The sequence below is a fragment of the Pongo abelii genome, chromosome 13 (assembly GCF_028885655.2).
Source record: "Pongo abelii isolate AG06213 chromosome 13, NHGRI_mPonAbe1-v2.0_pri, whole genome shotgun sequence".
Lineage (NCBI taxonomy): Eukaryota > Metazoa > Chordata > Mammalia > Primates > Hominidae > Pongo > Pongo abelii.
In genome coordinates, this window is record NC_071998.2 from 45054362 (window position 1) to 45070954 (window position 16593).

The following is a 16593-nucleotide window of genomic DNA, read 5'->3' on the forward strand; positions in this document are numbered from 1 at the left end:
TGATATTTTTTAGTAGTCTGAACATTCTTACAAATTATTACTTAGTGTCATTGTCTAGCATAAAATATTATTGCCTTCACATCCATGTTTAGATGTTGATACTATTTCTTATTGTTTTTTTGCAGATGGGGTTAGAATAAAAAACTAAATTACTCTAATCAAAATGATGAGAGTGACTGTGAGAGTCTTAGTGACAACATTGCAGGCTCTCAAAGGTATAAAAGATGTTGCCTTTTTCCTTAGTAGGATCAGTGTCAAAACAATAAAGGAAGTGTACCTCATCTCAGAAAGAGTGGGAGAAGGACAGTTGGAGCAGCTGTGGTTGCAGTATATTTTTTAAAAGTATAATAAGGATTCTCTGGTAGACTGCTTATTGAAGAAAAGCAGGTTATGGCTATTAAATGCTCGTGTATTTAGTTAGTTTTTGTAAATATATTATCTGGGTAAATAATATGCCCAAGTCTAACCTTAATTTATGCATTGTTCTTAAGAAATAGAACTTTTAAAAAGTACGTTTGACATTTTAATTTAACCTTTTTCTAATTTTTTGCTGAGGACAAGAATATATCAAGTGAAGTCACATATTAATATAGACTTTTGAAAGACTTCACTTTAGATATCAAGTTGCACTGGGAAATTGTGGTTATTTTTGTACATCTTATGAGGGAAGAACTGTTTTTCTTTTAGATCCATAAGACTTTTAAAAATAAAACTGAGTTGGTTGTTGAGCAACCAGAAACGTTTCTGAAGTGGGCGTATGTTGTCTACTGTGTTGATTAGCTCTTTCTTTTCTGTGTGTCTGTGTTAACTCCTTCATGAATAATGCATGGGACTGTTATACCATTTACAGTACACCCCAGCTAACAAGGGCGACTTGACCTCTTTTGCTAATGAAAAGCAATTTTGATTGTTATCTTTGAGGCATGGGGGAGATGATTTACTAATTATTATAATCAATTTAGTAATATGGAAGCTAACCAGTTCTGTAGTAAGTACGTTATTATTTTTCCTAAGAATAAAATTATCAAAGTTGGGTGAGGGAGCCAATAGGTTATTGTTTAGATCCTGGGAGTGTGGAGGATGATACCTTCCTGTCATTTGTTTCTGAAGATACTACAGATGTTAATTGTTTATGTGATATTTCCACTTGCCTCAATTCTTTGTACTAGGAATATCTGATAATTCTAGAGAGATAATAAGTCGCATTCAAGGAAAGGAGTGTAATAAATTGTGTTGGAGCAATTAATTACCCATTTAAAAAAAAGTGACAGACCCATATCTCACATCATACCCTGAAATAAATCTAGATGGTTAAAATCTAAAAGAAAGCATTTATAAAAGAGGAAAAGTACTAGAAAGCATTTCATTTACTTTGTGTGGAAGGACTTATTAAGTAATATATAAAACGCAAAAGCACAAAAAAACGACACGTTTGGTTGCAGAAATAATTTAACTTCTGCACGACAAAATATTACCTGTACAAACTAAAGGACAAGTGACAGACTGGGAGAATATTTGCAGTGTATATCACAAAGACTTTATATTCAGACTGTGCCAATGACAAGAAGAATGTCTGTTCTTCACCATAAATACCTGTAAATGCCTATTAAAATAGTTTTCTCTTGGGGCTCCTGTGAATCCAGATCAATTAATGTCATACGTTTTATGCTCTTGATCTCTTCATAAATAGGAACTTTAAAGTGATTAGAACTGAATTGCATTTTAAGTGAAATTTGAAACTATGAGTTATTTGCTTCTATATGTAATTTGAACTTAGAGAAAAATTGGATAAAGAATATGAAGAGAGTGTTAACAGAAGAAATACAAATGGCTTATCCTTGATAATTGTCAGGAACACACATAGTAATACACTAATGAATGTATTTCTTACAAATCAGATTGCCAAACTAATCTAGGGCTGGCAAGATTCATTAACAGGTATTCCCATATTTTCCTTCTGTAAGAGAAAATTGGAAGACAAGTTAGCAGTATGTACCAATTTTTTTTTTTTTTTTTTTTTTTTGAGATGCAGTCTCACTCTGTCACCCAGGCTGGAGTGCAGTGGCGCGATCTGGGCTAACTGCAAGCTCTACCTCCTGGGTTCACGCCATTCTCCTGCCTCAGCCTCCTGAGTAGCTGGGACTACAGGTGCCAGCCACCACACCTGGCTAATTTTTTTGTATTTTTAGTGGCTCAAGCCTGTAATCCCAACACTTTGGGAGGCCGAGGCAGGCAGATCACGAGGTCAGGAGATGAAGACCATCACGGTGAGACCCCGTCTCTACTAAAAATACGTACCAACATTTTAAGTGTGCATATCATTTGACCAGCCATTGAAATTCTAGTGGTTCATAGTGAATATATCTTCACACATATGGACAAAGATGTAGAATATAAATAACAGCAGTAGCTAACAATTATTGGTCATTTTCTATTAAGTCAGGCCTGTTTTTAGTACTTTGTGGATATGAATACTCTCTGTCCTCCCAACAGTCCTGTATTAGTTTCTATTAATTTCCCCAATTAGGCATAGTGTTTAGGTAACTTGTCAAAGCTCTAACATTTAATTAGTGTTGAGCCAGGATTTGAACTCAGGCATCCTGGTTCACAGTCTACACACCACTGTCTTTCATACTTAGGAATAACTTACAGCCATAAGAAGATCGAAGTTGACTTGTTTTTAAACTGACATGGAAATTTCTCACATCAAGATGAAAAGATACTGCAAAAAAAGTAAAAGTGCTATTTATTGTATGGCTGTGTTTAGTTTTTAAAAATATATATGTATATCTGCTTGTATGTGTGTGTGCATGTGTTCTTATATGTATATATTATGCAAATGCATTAAAAATTTGATGGATAAACACCTAACTGCTGCCAGCCATTTTTACTGGGGAAGGGAATGGAAGTAGAAGCCGTAGCAAAGACTCTTCATATTGTATTCTATATGCATACACAGTATATGTCTGTATCTTGAATCCTTTATGCAATAGTATGTTCATATGCTACTTTTATACATTGAAACTATCAATGAAAGAATTGAAGGGAAAACTGACATGTTTATTCAACAGCAGTTTATGAAGCAACTGCTTTCCCAAAGCACTCAAGTGATACAATATATCTGTTGTAAGTAGATACACATATTTATATAGAACTCTACATTTAGAGTTTCAGAGGATTGTAGAAATTATATAAAGAGAGGTTCTGTGATATACAAGTTGTTAATAACAGAGCCTGGATTTAGAGCCTACATTTTATGACAACCCATCTTATTATTCCTTCTGTTATATCTTACAGAATATTTATGCAAATTTTTCGTACGATAATTTGAATTGTAAAACTTTCTATTCTTCTCCATAAATACTTATAAATGCCTATCAAAATAATTTTCTCTTGGAGGCCCTTGTGAGTCCGAATCAATTAATGTCATACTTTTTATGTCCTTGAGCTCATAATAAATAGGAACTTCAGACTCATGGGAAACAAACTACACTTTAAGTGAGATTTGGAAGTATGCTATTTGCTCTTCTATGTAATTTGAACTCTGAATAATTTTATTTGTAAATAGAACATAGTATATCTAAATGATCTTATGTACAGTATCTTGTACAAGTATAACTCAGTAGAACGTGAGATGTATGACTTTCAGGAAATGTATTTAAAAGCATTTATGAAAATAAAGATATGCAGAAAATCTGCTAAGTGAAGAATTGTGTTAACGCTTTTTGAGTAATAAATAATTGTTATGTTTTACATTTCACTAAATAGTTGTTCATTAAGAAGTGATGTTATATATTGATATAATTCTGGTCACATTTTTCATGTTTTGTTGTTGTTTTTTAACTACCAGGATATTATTGAAAATTCTTGTGATCCCGTACTTGATCTGCATATGTCTCTGGAGGAACTATATACCCAGAACCTCCTGCAAAGACAGGATGAGAATACACCTTCGGTGGACATAAGTATGGGGCCTGCTTCTGGCTTTACTATAAATGACTACACACCTGCAAATGCTATTGAACAACAATATGAATGTGAAAACACAATAGTGTGGACTGAATCTCATTTACCAAGTGAAGTTATATCAAGTGCAGAACTTCCTTCTGTGCTACCCGATTCAGCTGGAAAGGTAATATTTTAAAGATACGGTTTGTGTTTTATGATGAGGTAGGGAATAGTGAAGGATTATTCTGGCTAATCTCTTCATTTGGAATGAGTGCTTCTTGACACTAAGATTTTCAGAAAGCAACCTATGAACTTGTTTTGGTTGCAGGTTCTTGCAAAATAAAGCACAATCAATTAGAGAACATGCGTGATGTTGAAATCACACTCCAAAGTCTAGTTTCCTTTTCCATGTGACTTGTGACTTCTTTTTCTTTCTTAAAGGGCTCTGAGTACCTGCTTGAACAGAGCTCCCTGGCCTCTAATGCTGAGTGTGTGATGCTTCAAAATGTATCTAAAGAATCTTTTGAAAGGACTATTAATATAGCAAAAGGCAATTCTAGCCTAGGTAAGTTTCTCATTTTCCTCATATACCTGCTCCTCAACCCCCTTGACAAGGGGAAATATTGAACATGGTAAATTTCAATATTTTTTTGCTGTAGATAAGAGAACAGATGGTAGAAATTTTCCTGTAGTTTTCATGGTTTTTATTTCTATGTCCTCATTATTTTTTTGAAATGGTTTACAGGTTTGTTTACTTCATATGAGCAGAAATCCCTCATTCTCTTAATTACTTCAGAGTATTCACAAGCCTCATTTACATTCAGTAAAAGATATATGAATTGTTTGTGTATGAAACAGCAAATCAGAAAAGGAATTCTTAGAAAATGAAAACTCAGCAATTTGGAATTCTAAATTCTTTGGAAAAGTAAATTATTAGTTTCTTTGAATGTACCAGTGATGTATAAGTCAGTTTGTATTTAATTTCTTTCACTCACTGAAAGAAAGACTAAAAAGACAACCAGGTGTGCCACCACCAAAATGTAAATGTGAGTTATTCAGTAGGACTTCCCAGGTGGCAGGATTTTTGTGTCCTATTTTAACCACAGAACTCTCTGAATTGGGCAAAGAAGACTTTCTGTAGAAATATCCTAATTACAATAGCTAAAACTGTGTTGAGGCAGAGCACATTTGTTCTCTCATTGAGTTATACAGTCATGTGACTCAGCCCTGTCTTTCTTGATAAATAGGATGGTAGATGAGTTGCTCTGAGTGTCCAAATGCAGCCCAGGACTCTCTGGTTAATTCAGTATCAGAGATCCTTTTCCTTCTGTGAAGTAACCAACCACTACCCGTTACACTGACATCTTATGGCAGGGTCTTGTTTCCTTGTTAAGTTTTGAGATTTGGCAGAGGAATCCAGCAGTGCTTACTTGATGAGTGGGATTTCAGCCTTGGTCTCCAAGATTTTTTTCCATTTGATGGTGGCGGGGTACTACCAACAGCAGTTAACAGAGAATTGTAGCAGATAGTATTTGTGTTGTTGTAATATTTCTTATATACATTATGTTTAATAGGATGATACAAAGTTTGAACTGCAGAACTTTCCATAACTCATTATAAGACAGATATCTAAGCCATGCCAGAATTATTTCATTGGCTAATTTAGTATTTCTGATGCCATGTTACTCAAAATATTAGTTCTGTAGGATGTTAATAGGAATTATAAATGAGTTCCAAGTTTAAAAGTTTGGGATGAGATAAATTTAAGAAGATGGGTTTCTTTTTACATCTCAATATCTTTTATACTCCAGTGTGCGTTGTGAATCACTAAGAGATTATCAAATGTAGCATTTTTCACATTTAATTGGCCATAGAACCCATTTTTCTTTAATAATTGATAAGGCAGAGATTTTGCAAAGCCTATTTGAGAACTATTATTCTAGTGTATTTACTCAACTAGCAAACATTTATTTTAATACTATATCCACTATGCATAGACACCGTAATATCACTGTTCTTAACACAAGTTTAAAAGAGTAGGCTAATTGACATTTAAAATCCTAAAGGCATTAAAATATTGTACATGCTATGATAGATACTTACAGAGAACATTAAAGGCTTAAAAGAGGGAATAACTAATCCCTACTCTCCAAGTGTGGAGAACTTTAGAATGGTTTCAGAAAAGAGGAGATGTATGATTTATGTCTAAAAAGAGGAGATTTTTACCACATAGTTGAGAAATTTGAAAAAGATGAAAGCTGCTTAGAAGTAAGGCAGAGAGACATGAAATGTTACTGAAACTGGTTCGGTATGGATGAAGTGTGGTATGATGACCAGCAAAGTCAGAGTTGGAACTAAAGGAATGATAAATGGGAGACAACTGCTGGATGGGTTTGTGTGTAGGACACAGAACTGCTGCTGCAGCCATCTACTGCCTTATGCTTCATGTAGGCAGCAGGAGCTAAGGGTAGAAGAGTGACCTGAGCAGATTTGTGTTTTAAGAAGAGCATTCAGCTTAGGTTGGTGAAGCAGTTAGGAGGCTCTTGTAAGAGCCATGGTTTGGGTACATCAGATTTTGCAATCTGGCTATTTGGATTGCTTACCAATTTTTTTTTTTTTTTTTTGAGAGAGAGTTTCGCTTTATTGCCCAGGCTGCAGTGCAGTGGCATGATCTCGGCTAACTGCAACTTCCATCTCCCGAGTTCAAGCAATTCTCATCCCTCTCAGCCTCCTGAGTAGCTGGGATTACAGGCCTCTGCCACCATGCCCAGCTGATTTTTTGTGTTTTAGTAGAGATGGGATTTCACCATGTTGCCCAGCTTGGTCTTGGACTCCTGAGCTCAGGCAGTCCGCCCATCTCGGCCTCCCAAAGTGCTAGGATTACAGGCACGAGCCACCCTGCCCGGCCTGCTTACCAATTTTTAATTAATTGTGAGAATGCTGAATTTTGTCAAAGCATTTCTTCATCTATTGGGGAGATTATATGGATTTTCTTATTTATTCTGCTAATATGTCAAGATACATTGATTTTTTTTTTAATTGTAAAATAGCATAAAATTGACCATTTTCATCATTTTTACGAGTACATTTCTGTGGCATAAGTGCACTCACATTGTTGGTGTAGCCATCATCACCATCCATCTCCAGAACGTTTTTTGGGTTCCCCAATTGAAACGCTGTATCCATTAAACAATCATTCCCCATTGCTCTCTCTACCAGTCCCCTGTCAACTACCATTCATTTTTCTGTCTCTATGAATTTGATGAAATGCTTCATGTAGGTGAAATCATACAATATTTGTCCATATTTGACTGGGTATAATGTCTTTTAGGTTCATCCATGTTGTGGCATGTGTCAGAATTTCCTTTTTAAGGCTGAATAATATTCCATTGTATGCATACACTATACTTTATTTATTCATCTATTGATGGACACTTGAGTTGCTTCCACCTTAGTTTTTAAGTTTTGATATAAAATATACTAGGTTAATTAAGTTATTGGAAGAAAACAGTGAAAGGTAGAAGTGTCCTTCCTTCCCATCACATCTAGAAACCCATTTAAACCTCCCTCAACAGCCTGACTTTAAAATTAAAGTATAAAAGAGCCCTGTCATTTTTTTAGTGAAAGTAAAACATTTGGCTGGGCGCGGTGGCTCACATCTGTAATCCCAGCACTTTGGGAGGCTAAGGCGAGTGGATCACCTGAGGTCAGGAGTTCAAGACCAGCCTGCCCAACATGGCGAAACTCTGTCTCTACTGAAAATACAAAAAATTAGCTGGGCGTGGTGGTGGGCACCTGTAATCCCAGCTACTCAGGAGGCTGAGGCAGGAGAATCCCTTGAACTCGGGAGGTGGAGGTTGCAGTGAGCCGAGATCGTGCCACTACACTCCAGCCTAGGTGACAAGAGCAAAACTTCATCTCAAAAAAAAAAAAAAAAGTAAGACATTTAATTGTGAAATCACAGCACCATTAGTTTACCATTCACACTGTAATATAAAAGTGTAAATCACAATTAGTTTAACTTTTCTGCTTCATTTCCATTATTGATATGCCCAATGTGTTTATAGGGCTTTCTCCCTGGCTTTTTGATTTCCTGGGACCCAGTGAGGTTCCTCTGGCATTTTGGAGTTAAAATTTACTGCATGCCAAGGCAAGAACATTACATTACTCTGTTACCTCATTTGACAGGAGATGCTCAATGTTCAGATTTCTGTAGCACTTCGAATAACTAAATGTAAAGGAATCTTGAAAAATCTATGTAAATACTAAAGCATTAAATTAAGCTTTAGTGTAGGAAGGTTTTGGCTGTATAACTTAAAGTAACAAAAAGTGTGATAAATAGTATGTTAGGAAGTCTAAATAGAGGCTGGGTTTGTGCTGGTGGAAAAGTATATTATGAAGAGGTCTGTGAATGAGCTCATTTTCTTAGATTCATAGTCTCCCCTTAATCAGCTATATACGGTTGTTTGCAGTTTTAGCTTTGTGGCTAATTTGTTTCTTTGTCTAATGATGACCAGAAGAAGTTATTAATAAATGACAGGTTTCTGTAAAAACTGTCATAATCCATTGTTTTGATTTCATGAATCATTTGGGTTTTTGAATTTTGTTAAATTTAGAGTGAAAATATATACAGAAATACAGATACATTAATAAATATACACGTGCATATAGTGACCTTTAAAAAATTCTAATCTTGATGCTTTTTGATAAGTCTGTAGTCCCTTGGTTAATGATATGGTGTTTGGACTTGAAGGTAAAAAACAAGGTTCTTCAGTGGAAAAGAAAGGAAGTCTTATCTTCCCTTCACTGATTAGATACAGAAACATAGACAGACTCAGGAATTTCTCTGGAATTACTCAAACCTTAAAGAGGTAGAGTCAGAACTCAAACCTGTCTGTCTCTGATTTTCACATACACCGTACAATACATTCAGTACTTGAGTTACCCAAGGGCACATTATGATTGTTGTACTAACAGGCTTCATTTTGAAGCTGAATTAAGATTTGCATTTAGTCTTTAGGGAGCAATGTAACCTTGGTTTGGGGGAGAGATGCATTTTAAACATATTTTATGAGTTTTGTTTTGCTTTTAGTTTTGTGACTAAATTTTGTTGTACACTTTGTGTCAGGTATTTTCAAAGTACTATTACATATGTGTTTCTCACTTAATTCTTTAAACAACCCTAAGAGTAGATGTCATCCCTTTTTAGAGATAAGTAAACTGAGGCTCTGTGTGAGGTTAAGTCAGTTGCCCAAGCTTGTGCTGATTGGAAGTGGTGGAATTCAGATTTGTAACCAGTTCTCTATTTCCAAAGCACATGATTTGAGATTTGGGATATTCTTTCGTACTTCTTCCAGGAAAAAAATTGAGAGATCTTACAAGTTACAACCAAAATCTAGTTAGTGGAGATTACCTCCAAGTTATTGCACCTTGAAAATTGTCATTTGGTGAAAGGAAAGTATAAGCTCAGCTAACTGATGTTGACTTCTTGGTTTACATGGTTGATGTGACCTGACAGCCTTAATAGCTGAGAGTCATGAGTTAAATATGCTATTAGAAGTGAATTCAGAGATCATGTCAGCCATAGCTCATGATAGGTTCCATGTCTGTGTCTTGCCTTATTGTAGTCTGCATGGTGCTAATAAGAACAAGATGGTAAGTTAGATTCCCAGTGTGATCCACTGAGTTAAATTTTACTTTGTGCTGACACATTTTTATTTTACCAAAGTACAGTTATATTGTGGGTATTGGTGGGAAGGCTGGCTTTAACAGTACAAAATGGAGTACCTTTTGAAAAATTTCAGATTCAGTCTTTTTTCTCACCCGAAATGGTATCTTATTGTTTTATGGTAAGCAGAGGTGTCTTCTTAACAATACACTTAAAAATCGTTAGTATGAGTCTTAACAGAATATTTTAAGTATGTTTAAAAATGTTTTATTTCTATCAGAAAACAGTAAGTAGGAGCCTGAATTGCCCACATCCACATATGAAATATTAGGCTAGAAACATAATCAGAATCATTTTTTAAAATGTTTGAAATATCATATCTAATTTGGTATGAGTCGAATTAATATTTGGAAAGACATCATTTTTTAAATATATAAAAACCTAAAAAGGAATTTGTGACATCTGTCAAAGAAAAGTTTTTATAAATACCCTGGTAGCTTTATATCTCTCCATAGCTTGTTTAATTATATAATTTTGTTTTGGAAGAAACTTTCAACACTTCGTTTTAAGTGAACTTACATTATTTTTGCAAAGTTTCAAATACAATTTTTAAGATTTTATATTTTTCAATGAATAGAATGAGGATAGGATGCAAAGGGAACATTAATTCAGATAGAGTCTGTTGAGAAGGACTTTCTGAGGAAGTGATATTGAAGAGTGAGAGGGAGTTAGCTGTGCAAGAGCTGCAGAAAGAAGGTGTCAGGCAAAGACTTCAAAATGGACAGAGACGAGATGCATTTGTGGCTAGAACTTAGGGAACCAAGAAGGACATAACACAAAGCAAGGATGCACACTGCAAAGGCCAGTGTACCCGTCCTACAGACTGTGCTGAGCAAGTGTGTTGTGTATTACTATAACAGGAAACTATTGAAGAGTTGCAGCCAAGGGACTGATAGGATATTACTTGTCTTTTTTTTTGTAATGGCCTCTGTGTCTTCTGAGGGAAGTATGCATTGAAGGAGACAATCATGGAAGGCAGGTGACCAGTTAGGAAGAAGGCTTTTGCAAAAAGTCAGGCAAGAGAAGGTGTTGACTTAGTCTGGAGTTAGTGTCTAAATGGAAAAAGGTAAATGGATTCAAGATAAATTTTGAAGATAGAAATGACAGGATTTGGTGTTGGATTAAATATAGGGGATAAGAGAGACGTATGCATCAAGAAAGACCCCAGTATTTCTACTTTGAATAATGGAGGGTAGTGTGGTAGTGCAATTTACCAAAAAAGGGAAGAAAAATGGAGAAATAAAGTGAGGTGAAAAATTGCAGGTTCAATTTTATACGTGCTAAGATTGCATTTCCTGTGAGACATCCAGGGGATGTGAAAAGAGGGCAATTTAATATCCAAATTAGAAGCTTAAAGAAGTTCAGAGATAAAATGGAAATAGATTAAGATTAAGTTCATATAAATTCATTTCAACAAATTGTTATACTTTCCCACACCACTGTGATAGGCTCCAGGTATGAAGACTTCAATACAGGCTTCTTGATGTTAGGAATTCTGTGCTATGCTGTTATCCTAAGCAACCAACATAGTACTTGGCACATATTAGCCATATAGTAAATAGATCCTGAATGAACAAGTGATAAAGAATTAAGGTAATAGCAGATAATTGCTTAATTTATATGATGAATGTTCCTTTTTTAGTCCTTTTATTCTCTTTTATGTGTAAAAGATGAACTAAATTGTAAAACTGATTTGATACTATCATAGTACTCTCCCTGAGAGACCTTTCTATTCAAGGGGTCAGCGCATCACATGGTCTAAATTACATTCATTCCACAATGTAGATCTGTTTTGTTTATAATGTATTGACTATATACAATTTCACAAACATTTACAATTTACTTAAAAATATTTTTTGTTAGAAACACTTTTTCCTGTTTTTGCTATGCTTTTTATTGACTAAAATGTTACTTGTATTTTTTAATTTATAAATCATAGAAATTATTAAATTCAAATTAAAATGAATTGGAAAATCATGTATTTAATTATATTTGCATTTCTCTTTTCCTATAGGAATGACAGTTAGTGCTAATAAAGATGGCTTGGGGATGATCGTTCGAAGCATTATTCATGGAGGTGCCATTAGTCGAGATGGCCGGATTGCCATTGGGGACTGCATCTTGTCCATTAATGAAGAGTCTACCATCAGTGTAACCAATGCCCAGGCACGAGCTATGTTGAGAAGACATTCTCTCGTTGGCCCTGACATAAAGTAAGTATCATTTGGAGCCCAGTTTAACTTGGGAAATTCAGGAATTTCAATTAATCAGAATTCTTTTTCAGTATTCACTTCTGTTTGAGATACAAACGTTATCACATTTTTTTTAACATAAATCACTCAAGAAATTGACTATTTTTGAGTAGTTCTCGACTGTAAGTTTAGTTTCTTTGAGACTATAACAATATTAAAAATTTGGAAATGTTGCTTTGTATTTTTAATTATACTTCTCCAGTGATTTCTACAACAACCATAGAAGTGAGGGGTGCAATGATTCTCACAGAGCAAGAGGGCCCACTTTTAGGATCTTGGAAAGATGTTTGGATTGGCTTCGATATAAGGAATTGTACCGTACCTAATTGACCTGTGTGAATCCTAGAACTAAGACAGTTCTTTAAGGGCCAGGCATGCAAAAGACAACATAAAACAGTGTCCATCTGACCCAAAACTTACCCTTTCTTGAGCTATCTCATGACCCCAGGGGATAGACCAATATGTTGATATGGTCTGTTTGTAGGTCATGGAGGATATTTTGTCAGGAAGTGCTTAAAATTTCTGATAACCCCATAATGTACTAAAAGCACATCATATATGTGGTTTGTTTTTTAAGTCACTAAACATTCCTTGAGCCAACATAAAAATCAGCCGATTACTTTATTGTGACACTTCATCAATGTGGTGTTTTCCTCTAGCATTAATCATTGAATATTTGTTTTTAATGTATGAGGGATAACATCATAAAATAAGAGCTCAGGGAAAGATTGTTTACCTAAAGTCGATGTAATGATTACTAGTATGGGGGACTTTTTTGTATTAATGTTATTTTACCGACTACATTTTCTATTACTAGTCCTTTTGCAAAGTATGTATTGCTAGGGCTTAGGTAACAAAAGCTATACAGACTGTTTTTCATTCTGTGGTCAATAAAAAGAAGAAAAGTATATACCATTTGGAGCAGATTCTGCTGTCTTATATAAAAGAAGTATTATTTTTAGGCAAAATCTTCACTAGTGGGCTTTCGTATTTTTGTATGCTTTTTTGACTTTTATTTACAGTTGAACAGATCATCAGATCATGTTACTGTTCCTTAATTGCCTTATAATAATTGGAGTACAAGTAAACATCATTAAAAATGTCAGTCCTTTTATCATAAGAAAAGAGAAACTTCAAGTGTTTTCCTTACCACTTATGGCCAGCGTTCCATGACCAGATCATGTGGAGACTATGTATTTATTGCAGGGTTTTAGTTTATGTGGATTAGATGTAGTATAAAATGAAGATGGCCTAGTAACTGTTCATCTGATTTGTTGTGCCGTGATGTACATTTATGCTGTGTGTGCTGATACCAGTCTGCTGCCCACTTTTTGGCATTCTGATCACCAGAATTAGTACTTGGTACTAGCCCTACCCCTCAGTTCTAATGTACTGCAGAACTTTAAGAGTGGTTAAAAAATAAGACCATTGTGACACCAGTTTGGCATAAGTCATGCATCTGGTCAGCTCTAGAAAACTTTTGAAGTACATTTTCAGGCTCAAAGTGTTTTTTCCCCTTTCCTCATTTTTTTGTTGTGTATTTCCGTTTCCCCTCTCCCACTGATTCGGCAGAATTTACCCTGTCATGTGGGCAGAAGCTTTATTATGACTATGAAGGGTATCTAGAGAGCTAGCTTCATAAGTACTTGCTTTAGGATCTCAGGAGGCAAAATGTACTATAGAATCTTAAATTATTTTAAAAAGAAGAAAAATCATACAACCTTCCCTCCTCTGGAAATCAATCATCCATTCGTTCAGTCAGTCAGTCTCTCTCTGGTGTACGTAAACACACATGCAGACATTCAAAAAACGTTGATTTCTTCTCACATGCCTTAAAGATGCTCTGATTCAAATGGTTATAGCTTAACTCATTGAGTAATGATAAAAATAAACTAAAATCATCCTTACATAATGCTTTTTCAGAAAAAAAAAATATGTTAGATTTTAAAACACAAAGAGCCATTTAGGTTGACTAGGGCTGAGCAGCATGTTCTGTGCATTTTGCATGAAGTATTTTTGGCCCTTACCACTTGTTTTGTGAAGCAAAAGATTTAGAATTACCTTGAAAGCTATGTGAATAATCTTCCCAAAAGGAACATTTAGTCCTTCCATTACTCTGAATAGAACCATAACATTGCCTCGGGCCCATTAAGCTTTGTGCTCATTACCTGGATCTAGGCTCCATCCACATCTCTTTCTCATTATTTTTCTTTATGAACCTAGCTTAATCTGGGTGGTGGTGGAGGGGTGTATTGTAGGAACTTTAAAAAAGGAGACTGTGGTTCAGTTACATAACTGATTGGTTTTAGGGAAAGCATTGCTTATTGAGACAATGCACTGGATTTCTTTTTCGCCATTTACGATAGATAGCTAGGAACTTTTGTGTGTGTGTGTTCATGCATGCATGGGTAGATAATTTGAGTTTCAAGAGTTCAAGAACAGCCAGTTTAAGATCCAGGTTTCGTTATTTTCTATGGAAAACCAGATGCGAAGCCTCACCAGAATGCATTCTGTTTCACTTCTCCCTCCACCTTGCCAGGAGCTCTTATATTTCTGTAATAATAGCCAGGGTTTTGTGCTTAGCAGCAGCTGCTTATAACATCTGCCAGATAATTACTGAGCTGAATCAGAATTCACCTGCCTTAACCTAAAGTGTGGGATGAATTCCTGATCAAGGAATAAAAGACTGATTGCAGTTACATTTTTTCATGCTTGTTAATAATCACTGCTATAGACACTAGTAAAGAGCAGATGCTTTTCTGGGGGAGGTGTAGATGGGAGGGAGGTGGAAAGGGGGAAAAAAAACAAGCAGGAGCCCCCACTTTTAACTACATATGTATGCATCTCACATTCAGCACAAGACATTGACATTTGTTAACACCATTGTAAAAAGATGCCGCGGCGTATGCTTCACATTCTAGATTTTCTGCAGCACGTGCTGACGATCGAGCCCCCTTTTATGTGTGAGTATCAGTGATTCGAAAGCTCATTATGGCTGTGTGTTACAACTTGTCTGTGAAAACAATTTTGTGCTTTTGTAATGTCCCAATGCAAGGATAGATCCAGATATAGATTTTGTATATACATTTTAGATTGTTTTCTTTGTTTAAATAAGAACATAAAATCCAACAGAGCTATGAGATTGTTACGTTTTCACATTGTACTGATGATTGTGAACTCATTTGAAAATCATATTTTCCAATTATGAAGCTTTCAAGCTCCTTTGTAAGGGAACGATCCTGTCTGCACGTGCAGGAATAGTCTCTGCATTAATAGCCATATCACATTTCAGCATCTCTAATGGTATTCTTTTTTCTTCTAGTCCATGTGTAACCAAAAGTTAGTCAGTGTGTATCCAAAAGTTAGTTTGAATTTTTAATTCAACTCTCAAATAAGCATTTTCAGTGTGTTTTTGCAGCTCATAATTTAGCTTTGGCATTTTTGCTGGAGATTTGGAGGTTTTGTATGATCCTGTGACCAGGCTTGTGCTAGCCTGGCTCTGCATGTTCTGTTGCATTGTGGGATGCTTGTTCTGGTGGCCTCACTCTCTGTAGTGGCTAAATAGTTAGGAAAACTACCGTCTCTACTCTTTCTCACTGCTGCGCAAAGTATCAGAAAAATATTTGTAAATGCCTCCACTCCTCACCTTTCGGTAAAATAAAAAACAACTTTGAACAAATATAAAGAAAAACTCATTTTTAACATTGTTTGGGATGGAAACATCTTTACCTTCTTTCTTAAACCAATAAAAAATTAAAGACTTTGTACTCATTGCTATTATTTTTGCTATTCTATCCTGCCTTTCTTCCCTGACCTTTTCCTGGCTTTTTAAACTTACATTTTATTTATATAAGTTTTACTGAATCTTCAGGAATAATACCAGTTTTCTTGAATAGGCTTTTCACATTTTAGGTTTTATGTTTATCTTTATTTTATTTTTTCATTGTTTAAAATATAATCAGTCTTCTTTCCTGACATAATGTATTGTTTGAAGGGCTAAAAGCAAGTTTGCTATTCAATATATTTTTGTAGCACCTTAGAGAAGATGTCTTTATAGATGAATACATTAAATAGGGCCAGAATTAGAATGCAACTTTTTCAGCTAGCCTAGTCTTAAATCCATTGATCTGTACTTTGATTCATTTTTTGACCTTTGAGGTAAGAGTGTCACGAAGAGATTCCCAGAGGCTCCACGTATTCTGCCTGAGTGATCAGTATAACCAGGAGAGCTGATGACCTGTGAGAGCACTCACTTCTATTTGGATTGTGCTTCTCAGCTTACAGTAGCTTCCCAAAAGTGACATCCTTTTTGTGGTAGAGGGTATGGAGGTTCAGCAGTGGTGATTTACCCCATGACACTCTGCGTGGTAGCAGAACTGTGTCTTCCGACTCCAAACCCAAGTGACCTCACACTTTGAAGTGAAAGAGTGAATGCTTCCTATAGAATAACCAATATATTTGAAATTATGTATACTCCTCCTTCAGTAAATTATGACATTGGTATAAATTTTTATTTTATTACAACATAAAAGACAATCTTTTTATCTTTGCCCTCCAGTGCTGAGGTTTTGTATACTTATTATTTTAACAGATAAATTATGGACAGATGATTTAATAATCTTTGTGATTTCTAATTTTTAGTTGCACAAACATGCCGTATTGAGT

The 16593-nt window shown here is 35.3% G+C and overlaps 1 protein-coding gene across 40 annotated transcripts in view; it reads left to right on the forward strand.

Moving 5' to 3' along the window:
* Positions 1 to 16593, forward strand: part of MPDZ (multiple PDZ domain crumbs cell polarity complex component) — a 180104-nt gene that overhangs the window by 105465 nt on the left and 58046 nt on the right. For all 40 annotated transcript variants that reach the window (XM_024252173.3, XM_054519889.2, XM_024252164.3 and 37 more), the window contains 3 exons: positions 3851 to 4132; positions 4390 to 4513; positions 11691 to 11889. In XM_024252173.3, coding sequence (XP_024107941.1) covers positions 3851 to 4132; positions 4390 to 4513; positions 11691 to 11889 — 605 coding nt within the window. The remainder of the gene's footprint in view (positions 1 to 3850; positions 4133 to 4389; positions 4514 to 11690; positions 11890 to 16593) is intronic.